General features: G+C 40.4%; 1 protein-coding gene across 1 annotated transcript; it reads left to right on the top strand.

Moving 5' to 3' along the window:
- The first annotated feature begins 643 nt into the window (after positions 1-643).
- Positions 644-16722, top strand: cbsb (cystathionine beta-synthase b). The gene is made up of 15 exons (XM_022195832.2): positions 644-829; positions 3128-3388; positions 3773-3879; positions 7965-8099; positions 8187-8266; positions 8352-8556; positions 9905-9996; positions 10224-10343; positions 10419-10503; positions 10576-10681; positions 10953-11030; positions 11114-11248; positions 11835-11943; positions 12052-12136; positions 14587-16722. Exons 2-15 carry the CDS (start codon positions 3135-3137, stop codon positions 14721-14723), a joined length of 1728 nt encoding a protein of 575 aa, XP_022051524.1. The 5' UTR covers positions 644-829; positions 3128-3134; the 3' UTR covers positions 14724-16722.
- Positions 16723-18144: the final 1422 nt, after the last annotated feature.

Here is an 18144-nt window from a genome sequence, read left to right as displayed (position 1 = left end):
GAAAAAAACCGGCCTCTCCCGATTGCCAGTCCGGGCCTGATTGAGGTAGCTAAACTGTATGAGTGTCTCCGTCAGATCCAGGGCTTGCTTGGTACATCTGGTTTCAAAGGAGAGAACTGGAAATGGTCATTTAAAAGTCTAAGCTTCAAAACAGTAGTACCAAAACCAATGAGTGGGCATCCATGTTTCTATATCCATTTTCTATATCTAGTCTACACCTTTGAGTCTGCTAAGGTTTTGCTGTGAGGTGAACTAATCCTCTCTGCACCAAACATTTTGCGCCCCTTTAAGTTTAAAGCTGATGTTCAGTTCAGATGAATTGTTATTGCTTTTGCTGCAGAATTTAGAAGTTTACACTGCATCAAAATCACAACCAGTCCGCTGATCACAAGACTCATGTTACGGTTGCTCCTTTTGTATTAATTTAACCACAGAATTCAACATTAGAAACGCCCTAAAAATGTAACCACTGGTGTTTTGTTTGGACCTGTTGCCCTGTGATGAAACATTTAATCATTCTGACTCATTTCACAACAGAGGTTTTGTTCTGTGTACTCCACCTGTTTTTTTTTTCTTTCCTTGTTGTGCTGCAGGTATGAATGTCTGTTCTGTTCTTTATGCTAATTAGACTGTGCAGGTGTGGGCCTGATTGGTGGATTCTTCTACAGCAGAGAAAACTTCCCACACACTGATTTTACTGATTCCTGGACATTTCATTTAATGAGGTGTTCATACTGCAGACTGCGGGACAAAAGCAGATCAGTTTGTGAGTGCTGGCTGGAGGAAGAAAACGTGAAATAACAGATCTATCCGTGTCTTATCCGGACAGGTGAGTCTGCTGTTCTTAAACTGGAGCTCAAAGGATTTAAGGTAGTTCTCAGTGATTTAGCTCGTTTTCCGCTGGAGTGACCGAGAAGTTAGAAGTTTAACTGAAATATATGGAACCACTTTAGATATTTTTTAGGATTTTTTAAACTCATTTTTGGAAATTATTTAAAATAATTTTCTTGTGAAATTTGGGGTTGTCAGTCAGTCGAGCCTTCCTTAACCCTTTCCTCAGGTTAATTCAGGACCAGCTCTCCGTTTAAAGGGTCAGATTCTATCTGCCTATTAGAATTTACCTAACAGGATTCAGTAGAATAATTAAGCTGGTGTCGAGGAATACTCGCCTAGGTCTTAACTGTCTTCTCCAAACGTCTTACCCCTCTTATTTCAATAAATACTCTCTTACTAAGCAGCCCTCCTAAGTAGTAGAATTGATTTATCGATCGTGTTTGTTAACGACAGCTTTCCTCTTATAACTGTTGCACTTGGTGATATTCCTAGGTTCGTTTTAGAGGTTTGGAAAACTAACCTCAGGGGTAATGTTGAAATAAGTAGTTGGATTAAAGTAACCTTTAAGAACCATTAGATTTAATGCACACAATCAACTTAACTTTTTACCGCTATGCAGAATCAGTGGTTCATAATAATTTCATTAGGCTTCTCTTTAAATGCAATATAGCATTTTATTAAGCAGTTATTAGCAGGGGCACAGCATTAATTCATGATTAACAATTTAATTATTTCAGATTATTTCTAACTAAACTAAACTAAGCTGAGCGTACCTAAGAATCTTCTCTAATTAGTAATTTAGGAGAGAGAGGACGGACAGCCTGGCCTAGCTGTCACACCCGGTCTTGACCTGCATCTAGTTGAACTCCTCCGTGGACCAGCAGACTCGGTACGAAGTCTTCTTTGTGGGCGGAGGGTGTTCTTCCTAGGCAGGGGGAGTGGAGAGATCCCGAAAGCCAATCGTTGGCCTGGCAATTATCTTTAGCAGCAACTGCAACACAAGTGCTGGCGTCTCAGCTGTCTTCTCACTTGGGTGGTGGTGATGGAAAACCCCCGTCTCACCAGGCTGCGGTGGGTCGCTGGGTCCTCCAGCCCCAGGGAGAGGAGCAGCCCTCTGCTGCCTCCTCCTTCGCCTCTCTGGATGTCATAGGTGCTGTCTTCTCTTCATCTCTTTGGATAACTGCAGACCTCTCAGGACTCTCCGTCTGGCAGAGTGTGGTCTTCTTCTTTTGAACAAAGTTAGAACAACTTTGCTTCCAACGACGTCCTCAAAGAACTCTGCAGCCTAAGTCCTGCGTTGTCTCCACGTCTCTTGGGCAAAAGGTCCGATGTCGACTCTTCAGAACTTTGGCAATGCTCTCCAGCAGCTCCGGCGAGCAGCATCTCCCCCTCCGGAGGAGAACTCCGAATTCAGTGTCTTTGACTCTCTCTTTTATAGTCTCATCCTCTAATACACACACATTATCTGTATGCTCAGTTGCTTAACTATCAGGCTCACAACAACTACACACATTGTCAAGGCCTGGTCAAGGCACATTCAAGGCATATTCAAGGCACAATGGTGAAGTCATTCTTCATGCGCTTCCTATAACCATATTTGGCCATAGGCCTGGGTTCTGCCAGGCACACAGTAGCAGTCCCCAACTTCTGCTTTTCTCTTTCCTGCCTGCATACAGCTCAGAACAGCACAGATTACTTCCATTCAAAACTCATTTAGTTACGCTGAATCACTTCTTTAAATCATTTTTCTTAGCATGATCAAATAACTCATTTTAAATCATTCTATTCTATAGCAATCATCATTTCAGAATATATATCAGCCTATGAAAATCATTGTTGCATCAAGCATAAGCACAATCATGTGGTTAACTTATATAGTTTCTCATTTTAGCTTTTCATTGGTCTGCTTAAAGCTTTTATTTAGGGAGTGGTTGCTCCTGGGATCTCAAATAACTAGGCCCTACTTGACAGGGTATTTTTTGAAAATAAAGCTTTTAAGGGAAACTTGCAAGGAATTATTGTAATTTTCTTCCTGAAGGTTTTGCAAATTTTCAGAAATTTGGGTTTTTTTTTACTGATTTTTTTTCAGACAAGGAGAGAATATTATTTGGTGCCTGCAAATGAGGGTTTAGACCATTGTCACCATGATATACTGATCTCCTTACATGTTTAGAAGATACTGGTATAATCAGAGTAAACTCATATTACAAAGGACAATATTGGTGTTCAATAATTAATGTCTGAAGGTTTTAAGCACGTGTTTGATTGAAGCATCTGTCCCTTCTTGCTGCAGGTGAGCCATGCCCTCTGGTTGTGGAAGTGCATGCTTGGAAGATGTTTCCACAGATGTAACTCGCGTTGAAAAGTCTTCCAGTGCGGATGGAGATGCTGTAACTGTGACCAGTGATCACAGGTTATCTGGAAGTGGGAGTGAGCTGGAGGACACAGAAGGAGCTTCAGATCAGAGGGACTGGATCCGCCCTGATTTGCCCAGCAGATGTACCTGGAGGCTGGGAGCAGCGGTTTCAGAGTCACCTCACAGCCACCCAGCACAGTAAGAGATGCACTAATGAGAAATAGAAATGTGTGGAAATAAATCAGAGGGTAGTAAAAGCAGGAGTAGAGTGTACAGAAAGCATGCAGTAAAACTCATCCTAACACCTTCATCAGATTCACTCTTAGCTATAATAGGAACCAAACAACTAGAGCAGAGTCCAAAAAAATGGTATACTTTCCATGTATGTGCATTCTCTTTGAGTGAATGCTTTAAATTATGGGTGTGGGCCTCTGTTTATCATGATTCTGCTATCATAACCAGCTTAGATATAACATATTTTCTCCCAGCTTGATTTATCTATCATAAGATATCACTGACCATGTAAACAAAACTGTGTTCTTAGATTACTGATGGTGATTTTTTCTCTTCTTTGCTTCACAGCATCAAACCTCCCAGCATCCTCCCCAACATCCTGGGGAAAATTGGACACACACCTCTGGTTCGTTTGAACAGAATCCCAAAGGAGTTCGAGCTCAAGTGTGATGTTTGTGAGTACAAACAGTAAAATGTGAAAGATTTCGTTAAAGGTTCCCCGTGTAACATTCAGAAAACCCCTCTTATCAATGATACCAGTGACCTTTAAGTCAACTGTAGTCAACCTCCTGTAGCTTGTGCTCAAACACTGTAGCTATTTGCAAATGAGTGTCCTGGACAGTGGACCAAACAGTGATGTGACGTACGTGAGGCTTAACATGATTGACTCTTATTGAATAGATAAACTAGATGAGCCCTCAGTAGAGGGCAGAACCACGCCCTCTGCTGGCGAAAACCCTGTCCTCCCTGTACAACTGATGCAATATGTATCAATTTTGATAATCGTACGTATCTCCCTCCCTACTTGATCTGCTGACCTGTAACTCCACAACTGAGCAGGGGACTTTAGACTGATCTTCACTGCCAAGTTTGATTATCCTGACTTCAGCGGTTGCAGAGATATCGGACCGGCCAAATACATACATACATACATACATACATACATACTTACCCAGCCAGATACCGCACCGAATGCAATAACCCCACTGATGTACCCGTCGGGCGTGGTTAATGAGGGTACTTAAAGCTCGTGTCCGGAGTTTGAATCGCAGCGTCTCCCAAAACGCTGTTGGTCCCTCCCTCTGATTTCGCCCCTTTATTTGTGCACGCGCGCAGTACCTGAGAGTGGTGCCCGGAGTGCTGCAGCATCTTGCCTGTTGTGCTGTTTTCCACTCTTCTACATTTAGTACATTTAGTAAATAATAAAGGAATTACGTTAGAATGCTGTATTGAGTCTAACTTGTCCTAATACTAAAATAACATGAATCTGCTAGGACGAACGAGTCAAGTTTCAATATGTGATTACACTCGTGTATCCCTCTCGATGACGTTGTTTATCAAACTTAGTGCATTTACGCGTGTATATGTGTTAGATTGTTTATTTATTTCTATCTAGAGTTCAGAATTGCATGACTCCTCTGACGAAGAGCATGTCCCAGACGCCCCAACATCTTCCTCCAGAGGTCGGGCATCTAAACGAAGCCGTCAGGCGGGCTATGGAGGCCGTGGTCGGGGAGCGACGCGAGCACCCCGAGCCAAAAAACGTCCTGCAGTCTCTTGGCCTGACAAACCGTGGGATTGGTAACTTTTCTGGAAGTTGCTGAGCCCTGATGCTCTCTCCTCCACAAGCAAAACAAATGTGCGTCGCTCGCCCACCTCTGCATGGGCTTGCTTGCTGTGCGCGTAACCGTTGATTGACAGCATGACAAAGCTGAAGCTCGAACTTGATTGGTCGGCAGCGACCGGCGCTTTTTGGAATAACATGGGGGTCTATGAGAGGAAGGCGGAGCTCAGGAATAAATTTTCATATCGCGTCATACTAACATTATATTATAGTATCGAACTAGGCTAACACATTTAAGCTTTGTTAAAAAATGATACATAAATTGAAAACAAACGGAAACTCCGGACAGCAGCTTTAAGTTACACTGTTATTTTAGTTTGTCCATATTTGAGGTTATAGACACTATTTTTAGAGTTTTAACTTTCATCCAAGAGGTTTCTTCAGTTCTAACCAATACAGAGTCTCAAATATATACTGTCACCGCCACCTCACATAGTTAATGGCCCATATAACCACATAAAACTCATTAACTTTCAGTGCGGAAGCTTGTGAAAGTAATTCAAGATGTTAACAGTGGTGGAAATTTCTTGGGAAAGATCTCAAGACTGCATTCTCAGTATCTGATAGGTAGTATCATAGAGCTCCTCCTCTGTTTCAACATGGTTGTTCTAAGTTAAAATACATGGTTTCCTTCACTCTTCTTTCAAACCATCGGTCCTCTCTGTCCAGAATGTGAACATGGGTGCCCTTTATCTTTCACATGGAAGTGGATGCTGAGTCTTGTCATGAGAAAATGGCCAAAGCTAGCTTGACTAAAGTTATGTTTTGTCCCTCCATGAATCGAATAGTCTGTCCAAGTTGACTCTTGTTTTCCTTTGACCTTTGACGTCAGTGACATTTCCGTTTGGGCCGACAGCTTTCACTAAATAACATTTTTTTGTTCGTTTCTTGTGCTTATTTGGTGTTAATGTTGGAGACAGTGTCATGCAAGGAGCTAGTTGTCTGACAGCACAGATCTGTTCACATTGTTGATCCTTCTGGGATGTAAAAGGTCTCAGGAGGAGAACCAAAATTCTGTTCTTAATGTCAGACTGGATTCTATGCAATATTTTACCCCCTTTTCCTCTTTGCAAGTGAGGCATAAAGGCAAAGCATAAAAGTCCTATCTCTTGGATTTTCACTGAAATTGAACCTCTAATTGATGTTGAGGAATTTGTATGAAACCACTTTAATGGGGATAGCCGTAGTAATTTGGTTGACTGGTTGTCCAACAATAATGTTAATTAAAATCTTTTCTGCACACTTCTAATGCAGATAGCTTGAGATGGAAACAGCATGAAGAAAATGAACAGAACTCCATTTCAGGAGTCGCTCCAAACTCCTCTAACAGCAGCTGTACTGTTCTCCTTCCTGGAACAGTAATAAAGTTGAGAAGTTTAATGTGTTCAGTGGGATGAAAAAAATTCTGCCTGGATGTAACTGTAGCTCAGCAGTGATTTAGAGAGAAATCTCACCTGGCGAACAATCTTTGTGCATAAGGATGTTTTTCAAGGCAGAAGTCTTTCAAGCTACATGCACGCTGCAGACTCATCTTTGCTTTTATTAGGGTTGCTGGTTCTCCGAGTCCCTGTTGGCTTCCTGCTTAACTGTTAAGAAGGGAAGGTTGAAGTATCGTGTGGCTCGTTTCCTCACGTTGGCCACTGTGTAACTGTTGGGGCTTTGTCTGAGGAGGCAGTGAGTTCCAGGGGGTTGTAAGGTGAAAATGAAAGACTCGTTGTTCTTTTTGGCCAACAGAGAGACACACATCCACAAACAAAATGCAGCTCAAGACTTGAAAACATTTCCGCACTTTTCATTTGGATACAATTTCTCCTCAGCTGCATCATTTAGATTTAGAGGACCTTTTTAAACCTCAGAGGAAAACTAAATTGTTAAGCCAGCATGGATGTTCAGTAAAAGGGTAAAGAATAAGAAACACAGAATATTAGGGAATAAAGCAAATGTAAAATTAAATAAGATGAAATAAGTCAAATAATGAAAGTCACATTCTAGTTTGTCCCCATGCATTAATGAGACAAAAGACTTTACATCTACCAATTGTTCTAATTTCTAGATAGCAGGTGTTAGCGCACCTGCAAAGTTAGGAGTTTGTATACGAAACAAAAGTAGAGGATACTTTTAGACGACCTCATGCTCTCAAAGTTAAAATTAGTTCAGTTCTGTCTAAAGACTTATTCAGACAGGTTATTAACTTTACAAGGAGGCTCTGGGGTGAAATATTCTACACTTTGTAACATAAAAGGCTTTCAGAAAAACAATTAAACACAAATAAACTCCCATAAATCCACTTCTGCTTCGGAAATTGCCTGAGAATTTAATTTTCTTCAGTATTACAGTGATCCAGTGAGAGCTGTCTGCACATCAGTGGGTACTAAAGTATGTACAGTGATAGCTGATAGCTAATTTGGCACTCTCTTAATGTCAAATTGCAAACAAAAATAGCCTTAAAACATGGCTCACACAAGAATAGCAGGACTCCCCATTAGCTAATACTACAATAAATAAAAAGAATGCAAATTAATGAAAGCCTCAAGTCCCCAAAGTGCATCTGTCATTTTTTCAGTCCAAAGGCACTTCCATGGTTATGAAGCGCGAATGTTGTTGAACGGCTACATACGCAGTGACGTGCTGACGTTTCACGGTGACGCAGTGACGTGGCTCTAATTTGGCTGCAAACCGGTTCTCAGGAAGCACGAGATTTGAACCAACTAAACACCAGCACTGAACTAGCGCCTGGTTCTGGTTTAAAAGGGGAATGAATGCTTTTCTTGTTATTCTTGCTGTGGTAGTAATTTAGTCCGAATCATTACGGATAATGGAGGACAGATTTAAAATCGTTTCCATCAAATGAACCTTCAAGATCAGCCCTGAACACATCCAGTCATGCAGTATTTTCTTATGGGTGACTGTTTTTAGTGGCCAAGTGTGAGTTCTTCAGTGCAGGAGGCAGCATGAAGGACCGGATCGCTCTGCGGATGGTGGAGGACGCTGAGAGAGCCGGGATCCTCAAACCAAGAGACACGATCATCGAGCCCTCCTCTGGAAACACGGGTATGTGGAAGAAAGATGGACAGTCGATGTAAACTGTAATTGTTGTGATAGCAAGTTGTAAAATCCTCCTCTTTGGGGTTGATGCAGGTATTGGCCTCGCCCTCACCGCTGCAGTGAAAGGCTACCGCTGCATTATTACCATGCCTGAGAAGATGAGCCTGGAGAAGGTAAACAGCTCTGTTCATGAGCACAACCTGTCATTACTTGAATGTGGGGCATTTGGCTAATTAAAAGTCTTAATGTGTGTTTCAGGTGGATGTGCTAAGAGCTCTCGGAGCAGAAGTTGTGCGCACACCTACATCTGCAGCTTTTGATTCTCCAGAGTCTCATGTACGTATGGCCTGGCAACTAAAGAATCAGATCCCCAACTCGCACATCCTCGACCAGTATCGCAACGCCAGCAACCCCCTGGCTCACTATGACACCACAGCAGAGGAGATACTGGAGCAGTGTGACGGTTTGTGTTGTGCCTCTTTTCTCTTATTATTCAGTGTCCTGTGATACATTTATGTTGCCAAACCCCTTTTAAGTTTTAATTCAGCAGCTAAAGGAGAGGAAAAAAGAGAACACACTTAGCTACACCTCTTTACACTTTCTTTGGTGTCACAAAGTTTCCACAAAGTGGTCTCTAGTATGACATGTGACCATTAGTCAACAACAACTTAAACAGCACAGTAAGTCAGAGCATGCCCAACACACAGATCAGAAAATAACATGTAATAACTCTACAAATGAAAAGGCAGATGATGGAGTCTGACAATGAAAACCGCTGGTGCTCTTGAAGAAGAAAAGAAGTTTCTTTATAAAAAAAAGTTGAGTTGCACGATATAGACAACCTGAAGTGACCAAAGTGGTGCACGTGTCACTAGACCGGCAGAAAACATCAAGACCTGCAAAATCAATTTGCAAAACAAAAACAAAGTACTATAAAATACTAAAACAAGCAAAACAGGATAGCAAAATTCAAGTAAAGATGAAATATTAAATATATGTGACTGTGTCAGCACGTATCTGTAATTCTGGGGTTCTTTAATAATGTGCATAATCTACATTTAAGCTAATTGGCACGACACATAAACTACAAAAAGAACAGTGTAGGACCTATAGCCTTTGCATGCAGTCTTTCAGTTTTAGAAGCCCAAACTATAGAGGATAAGTTCATAATCTCTTTTTGTAAGCAAAAAGTGACATTCGTAAGCCCTGTTCACACAGGATCAGCATTACCTTGGGACCAATGTTGAGTTGTAATAATTGCGGAGGATGTCTATGGTCTCAATCCCGTGCAAATGCACCACGTTTGTAATTTGTGAAGTAAAAATTCCACCACAAATTACCTACCATATTTAACCAAACACTGACGTCCTGTCAGCGTAGCAGCATGTGGTAAGAAACCTTCTATGTTTATCCTTCAAAAGGCCCTGACGGCCCGCTATGCATGGACGTGACAACAGCGGATGTCGATGTGCACAGATTTGAAATCGTATCTGGGCTGTAATGTCAATAAATTTGAGTAAAACACAGACTTTGCTTATCCTGTGCAAAATGCATTTAAATAAACACAGACTTGGGGGAAATTCATAAATGACCTGAGATCGCCACGTTATACTAATCCCATGTGAGTCAGTGTTGTATTTATTGTGTATTCTGGTACTTGACTGCGATAACCCAATTACTGACATGGCACATTCAAACGGGATTAAGATCACAGACATCCTCCACAACTATTACAAATCACCACTGGTCCTGAGGTAATTCTAATCCTGTGAGAATAGGGCCTAAAAAAGCAAATGTGGTTTTCCTTTCAGGTAAACTGGACATGCTGGTGGCTGGAGCCGGTACAGGTGGTACACTCACAGGTGTTGCTCGAAAGCTGAAAGAGAGGTGCCCTAATGTCAAGGTAAGACACAGAACTTACTGTAATCCAGAGCTGAGGCCAAATGACAAAAGGAAGAAGTTTTTTCTTAACTCAACAGCAGCTCATAGTACAAGTGTTTTCTGCAAACTACAGTACATCATCTGAGTAAAAATGCATGTGATTTCTGCTTACTCGAGCCTGTTAGTGCTGCATTTTTAATCCTTATGCTGCTGTAATGGCAAAGTTTTAACACCGTTGTTTGTTTTCAGATTGTTGGTGTGGATCCTGAGGGCTCTGTTCTTGTTGCCCCAAAAGAAAAGAATGAGAAGACTTCGTTTGAAGTGGAGGGCATTGGATACGACTTCATCCCCACCGTGCTGGATAAATCTGTGGGTGTTTTTGTACATTTCACATTTTAGCTAAGCTCCAGCTCATTTTCTTTCTCCTTTTTTAAATCTGTGCAGGTTGTGGACTTGTGGTACAAATCAAGCGATGTGGAAACGTTCACCATGGCACGCAGACTGATCAGAGAGGAGGGTCTTCTGTGTGGTGCGTTCACGTAACAGACCACCAACGGCCTGCTTATTAGTTGTGTGGATTGATTTTCCTGTCGTTCTGCAGGCGGAAGCTCCGGCTCTGTGATGGCAGCAGCGGTGAAGACGGCTCAGCAGCTGGAGGAGGGACAGCGCTGTGTGGTCATCCTGGCCGACTCCGTCCGAAACTACATGTAGGACACTTAGTCATATAATGCAAAGTGCTTGTCCTCAACTAATAAAGCAAAAATTAAAGTTAACACGATGAAAAACAAGCATAAAAATACTGAATAAATCTAAACTACAAGACTTGTTTTGGCGTTAGAAGAACTTAACGAATTCCAGACAAAAAACTCCAGAAATAACTTCTAGAATCTCACAAGTTTAAGGCGCAGGATGGAAACCAGGCTGTTATTCCACACATGTTCACACCTACTGCTGATGATTTTAACATTCTATCTCCAGGTCAAAGTTCCTGAGTGATCAGTGGATGTGTGAGAAGGGTTTCCTCGGCCCGGAGGCCCCAGTCGACGTCAAACCCTGGTAAAAAAAACAAAACCCAAAAACAAATCCAAAAAGGCCGTCTCATAGATGAGCATTAACACGTTTGTCTTGCTGCCTTGAAGGTGGTGGGACCTGACTGTCCAGAGTCTACATCTGTCCGTCCCTCTCACTGTGTCTCCGTCTGTGTCCTGCCAGAAAACTGTTGAGATCCTGAAGGAGAACAGGATCGACCAGGTTCCAGTCGTCACTGAGTCAGGGTGTGTGTCTTCGGGAAATTCTAGATTTGATGTTTAGATCCATACCATAAAGTGAATAATCTCTCAGTTCCTGCACTATATGGATCAAAATCACCAAATCATCTGCATACTTGCACAAAGTTCTCAAATATGTAGATCTAGTCCAGAATTGTGAAATATTTCTTTTGCTTTATAATTTAGTTTTGTATGTATGTGTATGGATCTGTATGTATATGAGTGTATGTGTATTTATATGTAATATTAATTCCTTGTTTACTTGGTACTTGTCTTTATATGTTTAAAATAAATATCTCAATCAATCAAAAAAAAAAGTGGATGATGAGAGAAATACCAATCATAAACCCTCTTTCACATCAATTTAACTGCATTTAACAAATTCTTTTTTTCATGTTATGTTTTCCATTTAAAATGTAGAGCTCAAGTATATATTTTATCTGTATTTTATTCATTGTTTATGGTGGAAATGTTTTGTTTGTATGCTTTATTGGTACCTTGATCTTTATTTTGGATATTTCTTTGACATTAGCAGACAGAGTGAGTCTCTTGTATCTGATGAAAGGTTTGTTGTCTCTGCTTGCTTGTGCAGTGCCATCATAGGGATGGTGACTCTGGAAACCATTTTGTCCTCTCTGTTGGCCAATAAAGTGGAGCTTTCAGACGCTGTCAGTCTGGTGCTCTGTAAGGACTTCAGACAGGTCAGATCAGGAGCACGTGGCAGTATGGATGAAAAAGTGCAACTGTTAAAGGCATGCATCTGAATTTAACTCATTCATGTAGTTGCTTAATTCTCTTTTACCTTCCAGGTGCAGCCGACAGACAGTCTGGGGAAACTGTCCCACATCCTGGAAACTGACAGCTTTGCCCTGGTGGTGTTTGATCACACCCAGTGTAAGAAACTTTATTTCATCAGTGCGTGGGCCTACGACACTTTAAGACACAATTTTATCTGTGCTTTATGGGTGCTGCAGCTGACTTTTTTTCCTTTTGTATTGTACATGCAGATGATTGTTTGTTCTATAAAATGTCAGAAAATGACAACAGACCACAATGACAGCATGATTTCTCTCATTTTGTCCAACCAACAGTCCAAAACCCTCATATATTTAAATTATTATCCCATAACTGTAAAAAAAAAAAAAACAATTAAAAAGACAAATCCCCGTATTTCAGAAGTTAGCATTTGGAAATGTTTGGCAGGTTTTCTTCAAAAAATGATGTTTAATAATTGATTATTAAAATAGATGGAAAAGTGCCCTCATCTCTGTTAAAAACAATATACACACGTGGACAAAATTGTTGGTACCCCTCAGTTAAAGAAGGAAAAACCCACAATTCTCACTGAAATCACTTGAAACTCACAAAAGTAACAATAAATAAAAATTTATTGAAAATTAAATAATCAAAATCAGCCATTACTTTTGAATTGTTGATTAACATAATTATTTAAAAAAACAAACTAATGAAACAGGCCTGGACAAAAATGATGGTACCTCTATAAAAGATTGAAAACTATTTGACCAGAGTGACATGATTAACTCAGGTGTGTCATTTAATTGACATCACAGGTGTTTCCAAACTCATAATCAGTCAGTCTGCCTATTTAAAGGGAGACAAGTAGTCACCCTGCTGTTTGGTGAAAAGGTGTGTACCACACTGAACATGGACAACAGAAAGCGAAGGAGACAATTGTCCCAGGACATCCGAAAAAAATTATAGACAAACATCTTAAAGGTAAAGGCTATAAGACCATGTCTAAACAGCTTGAAGTTCCTGTGACAACAGTGGCTCATATTATTCAGAAGTTCAAGACCCACGGGACAGTAGCCAACCTCCCTGGACGTGGCCGCAAGAGGAAAATTGATGACAAATTGAAGAGACGGATCGTTGGAATTGTATCCAAAGAGCCCAGAGCAACCTCCAAAGAAATTAAAGGTGAACTCCAAGGCCAAGGTACATCAGTGTCAGATCGCACCATTCGTCGTTGTTTGAGCCAAAGTGGACTTCATGGGAGACGACCAAGGAGGACACCACTGCTGAAAAAAACTCATAAAAAAGCCAGACTGGAATTTGCAAAAATGCATGTTGACAAGCCACAAAGCTTCTGGGAGAATGTCCTTTGGACAGATGAGACCAAACTGGAGCTTTTTGGTAAGGCACATCAACTCTATGTTGATAGACTCAAAAACCAAGCATACGAAGAAAAGAACACTGTCCCTACGGTGAAACATGGAGGAGGCTCAGTAATGTTTTGGGGCTGCTTTGCTGCATCTGGCACAGGGTGTCTTGAAAGTGTGCAAGGTACGATGAAATCTGAAGACTATCAAGGCATTCTGGAGAGAAATGTGCTGCCTAGTGTCAGAAAGCTTGGTCTCAGTCGCAGGTCATGGGTCTTCCAACAGGACAACGATCCAAAACACACAGCCAAAAACACCCAAGAATGGCTGAGAGAAAAGCGTTGGACTATTCTAAAGTGGCCTTCTATGAGCCCAGATCTGAATCCCATTGAACATATGTGGAAGGAGCTGAAACATGCCATTTGGAGAAGACACCCATCAAACCTGAGACAACTGGAGCTGTTTGCTCATGAGGAGTGGGCCAAAATACCTGTTGACAGCTGCAGAACGCTCATTGACAAATACAGAAATCGTTTAATTGCAGTGATTGCCTCAAAAGGTTGTGCAACAAAATATTAAGTTATGGGTACCATCATTTTTGTCCAGCTCTATTTCATTAGTTTGTTTTTTTTAATAATTATGTTAATCAACAATTCAAAAGTGATGGCTGATTTTGATTATTTAATTTTCAATAAATTTTTATTTATTGTTACTTTTGTGAGTTTCAAGTGATTTCAGTGAGAATTGTGGGTTTTTCCTTCTTTAACTGAGGGGTACCAACAATTTTGTCCACGTGTGTGTGTATATATATTTTTTAAAAACTACTCCTGGTAAATGACATTTGAGATGTAGATAATGCATCTTTTATCTGTTGAAGTTGTCATGCCTTAAAAATGCTGATACAAACTGCATGTATAGCAGATTTTTGTCATATTTCCAGAAGATCTGTAATAAATCTTGAAAGCCAAAGTGCTTGTTTTTTGAGACAGATGTTTCAATGATTCCATCACAGAAAATTTGGAGATACAGGAGTCAACAGAAACTCAAGACATCCATGATATACATGGTCTTTACAAGTGTATGTAAACTTTTGTTCACAACTGTTGCTGTTCCTTCCTTTATCACAGAACATCTTCCAATCATTTTCATAGGGAAAGAACCACAACGATCTTCCCTCTTTACCCGCTAACATCAGTGTAACTTCAGTCTTCTGTGTCTGTCCAGATGTGACCGATGGTTCGGCTCGTCGGAGGCAGACGGTGTTTGGTGTCGTGACGGCGATCGACCTGCTCAGCTACATCACCACACAAGAGGATCGCTCGTCTTCTAAATGCTCGCTGTCAGACAACGAGTCTCTGTGACTGTTTCCTGTCAGAGGCAGAACGTGATCACCTGTAGTTTAGGCTACATCACAAAATCAATTTTAAACAAGAAGACAATCCTTTATTGCTCCCCACACCAGAGTAAGTTTAGAGTTACAACAGAAACAAACGTATAATATTTGGGTTGATATATAATTGAGGGACTTTTGAAGTTCATGGGATATATCTTGCATACATTTTTATTAAGTTTAAAAAAAAAAGTTTTTTATGTTAATTGTGATAATGTCTTTACAAATTCCATCATTATTTATTATGGAAACAATCACTTAAAAAATGAGTGGATATCACTAAAATGGCAATTAAATAACCATCCAACAATTTTTCTTTATCATCAGACAGTGATGCTGATGTTGCAAAGTCTTACAGCAGATAACCTTTAACTTATCAATAAGTTATTTTTTATCTTCATCTACAAATCTTTTGATGACAGCTGCTGTCATACTGCCACTAACCTTTTGATTCATTTAATGTTTGCCGTTTTAGGAAATTTTGAACTTTTTTTCTTTGAAAATTCTCATTTTTTTACAATGTAAACACCTTGACAGTAGAACGAAATAGAAAAACATCAGCTGCATTCTTTAAAGAATTCATCTGTACAGTATCATTCTATGTTGTTTAAATTTTTGTGATTCACACGTGTTTAACACTGTTTTTAGCTCGTAGCTCTACATGCAAAGTAATATCTTAAATTGAACGTCCGTTTACTGACTCTTTCTGACTGGATTTTAGTATCAGATGTGGATGTTCTTCTGGAGCTTTCTCAGGTCTTCCTCTGTGACTTTGAGTGTTTCTAGGCTAATGCAGTGACTGCTATATAGTTTATGACCACCTGAGCTTCATACTTGAACAAAGACAATGAGTGAACATCCCTGTAAGAACAAATGAAGGCTGTGAAATGTGCATGAAAACAGTCTCTTTCTTAAGGAACAGTGATAAAGCAAAAGTCTGTCTCTTTGAGTTCATAAAATACATATATAAAAAAACACCATGTGGACATTTACAGAGGTAAAAATATTGATTTTCACCAGAGGGGGTCTTTAATATTTACAAGGCTTAGCGCTCTCTGGTGTGTCAAGTAAAATGCACAGACGAGTCTTCTAACTGAAAATATGGTGCTTTACAGCTGTGGCCTTGTCTTGGCTCTCCGTGGATGTTCAGCAGCTCCTTATGTTTTATGAATTTACTGGAATCATTTTGACTCAATAGAACCTTTGATGATTTCCTGCTGCTCAGTACAGGCAGGCAGATAAAAGCCTCCATCTAGCGGCTGAAAATATCAAATCAGGCAACTACACTGGAGTATTTCGGCTCTGCGTTTTATTCGATGCCACAGTCTTCTTTGGTCTTGCCTGGGGACCAGACAGCCTTTATATTGTGTATTATAAATACACATAAAGTCAGTCTGGAACTGCTCCATTGAACCAAATCTAGCCCAGAGGCGGGACTACCGATCACAGCTTGAATTGGAGAGAGCCAATCAGCGTAACACATGTGTGACGCAATCACTAAGCGACCTAACAATTGCCTTTCCGCCATGATGTTTTGTAGTTTTAACAGCTTCCTTCGCCGTACAGGGGTCCTGAGGAAAATCTAAGCTCTCCCTTTCAACAGTGGAGGGCAGCATTATGCATTCTATCGTACAGCCTGCCGGAATTAAAAATACATCCTTTTTAAAAAGAAAAGCTTTAAGAGCTGCTTCTTGTTGAGGTTTTAAGGACAAATTCAGCCCGAGCAAAACAGAGGAAAGCGCACGAGAGAAACCTCGCTCTGTTGCGGTCGCATCGTTAACTCCCGCCTCTGGTGCTCTGATTGGTTCGGTCTGATCTGCTCGGAGCTTGAAAACCTGTCAAAATGTGTCAATGGAGGAGGGCTAGACCGTATTTCCGTATATCCCTTATAACGGGAATACAGTCTAGCTAAGCTAGGCTATCTTTGGTCTACAACTGTTGCAGAAAAATAAACTGAAAAGTCTGTTTAATTGGGTCGAGAGCTTTCATTTTGCCTTACAGCTTTGTGATAGTTTACAGAGAGCTCTGAACAAAAAGGTTCTGATGTGGTCTTGCTTATATTTCATCATGTTGGATATTAAAGACGAATTCCACCAATTTAACATGTCAAAGTCTGTTTACAGCGTTGCAGACTGGAACCTGAATCTCCAACCGTCTCTGGCAGAGCTGCTTTGTTGCATTCAGTTCAAACAAAGTGAAATAATGGTGCAAAAAGAACCAATATTTCTAGCTTGGTTGTAAAAGTGCTTTAAAGCGTTCCCGCTATTTGATCAACTTCTGGAAATGTAAGTGGAGTGCTTTTAAAGCCAATCAAAATCCAGCAAAATTTGCTGGATTTTGATTGATTTTTTTGGTGAATGTTCTTAAGAAACATTTCTAACATTTCTTTTTTTTCCACCAAAAAATGTTCAAAGATTTGTGTGACATGGACACTTAAACTAAACCGCACAAACAATGGACTTTTTAGTGTCGTAGTCTGCTAGAGTTCAGCTACTTCTTCAATAAATGATGTTCATGTTGATAGATTCTGAGAAGCAGTGGATGTAATACTAACTGATGGATGCTGCTCGTTTGATCCTTGGCTTTGTGTCAGATGTGTGTAGTTTGTCTTCAGACCAGAGGGAGGCAGAAACGACACACTGCAGGGACACATTCAGTCCATGCAGAAAGTGTTTGTGGTACATTGTGACCTGATAAGTTCTTTGCATATTCAGCTCATTCTTCACGAGTTTTCAGCTTCGAGCTCCTTCAGGCTGCTTTCAGTCAGTCATGATGTTTGTGTGTCTTCATGCTGAACGCAACGTGCTGCCACAAATTCAGTGCAGCATTGCATAAAAACGGAATAAAGTGGCAAAACTGACAAAATATTCCAAACATTTAAATATTTAAAAATGCAGAATATGTAGCGTGAAGATGATTTCTTGATTTAGAAAATAAAAGATGCTGACGTGTAAGAAGTGTAAAGGCCTCATAATACAATGTGACTGGTGTTTGTAGAGATATATATTATAACTGTGCTCAAACAAAAGATTGCTGTTCATGTTTCATTTTGCTACCTTATTAATTTTAGACCAGTTTTTGAAGATTACATGAAACTTCTTAAGCTTCCTTGACTGCATGGGTGAATTACTGAAACAAAGGCCCTAAGTAGCATGTTGGTTGATTGATTTTCTTGTGGGAAAATCAATCAACTGACACGAAAGAGACACAAAACAACCATAAAGGGACTCAAACTGACTATAAAGCGAAGCAAAATGACCTGAAAAACACAGAATTGACTAAAAAGAGACGCACAATAAAGACAAATAGATGAAAACCCAAGGCAAACAGAAGGAAAATTACTACGTGGAGACACAAAAGGACCATTGCAAGATGCAAAATTACCACAAAGA

This window comes from Acanthochromis polyacanthus, chromosome 14 (assembly GCF_021347895.1).
Source record: "Acanthochromis polyacanthus isolate Apoly-LR-REF ecotype Palm Island chromosome 14, KAUST_Apoly_ChrSc, whole genome shotgun sequence".
In the NCBI taxonomy this organism is placed as follows: domain Eukaryota; kingdom Metazoa; phylum Chordata; class Actinopteri; family Pomacentridae; genus Acanthochromis; species Acanthochromis polyacanthus.
The sequence above is the reverse complement of the archived record's forward strand: the minus strand, read 5'-3'. Positions and strand labels throughout refer to the sequence as shown.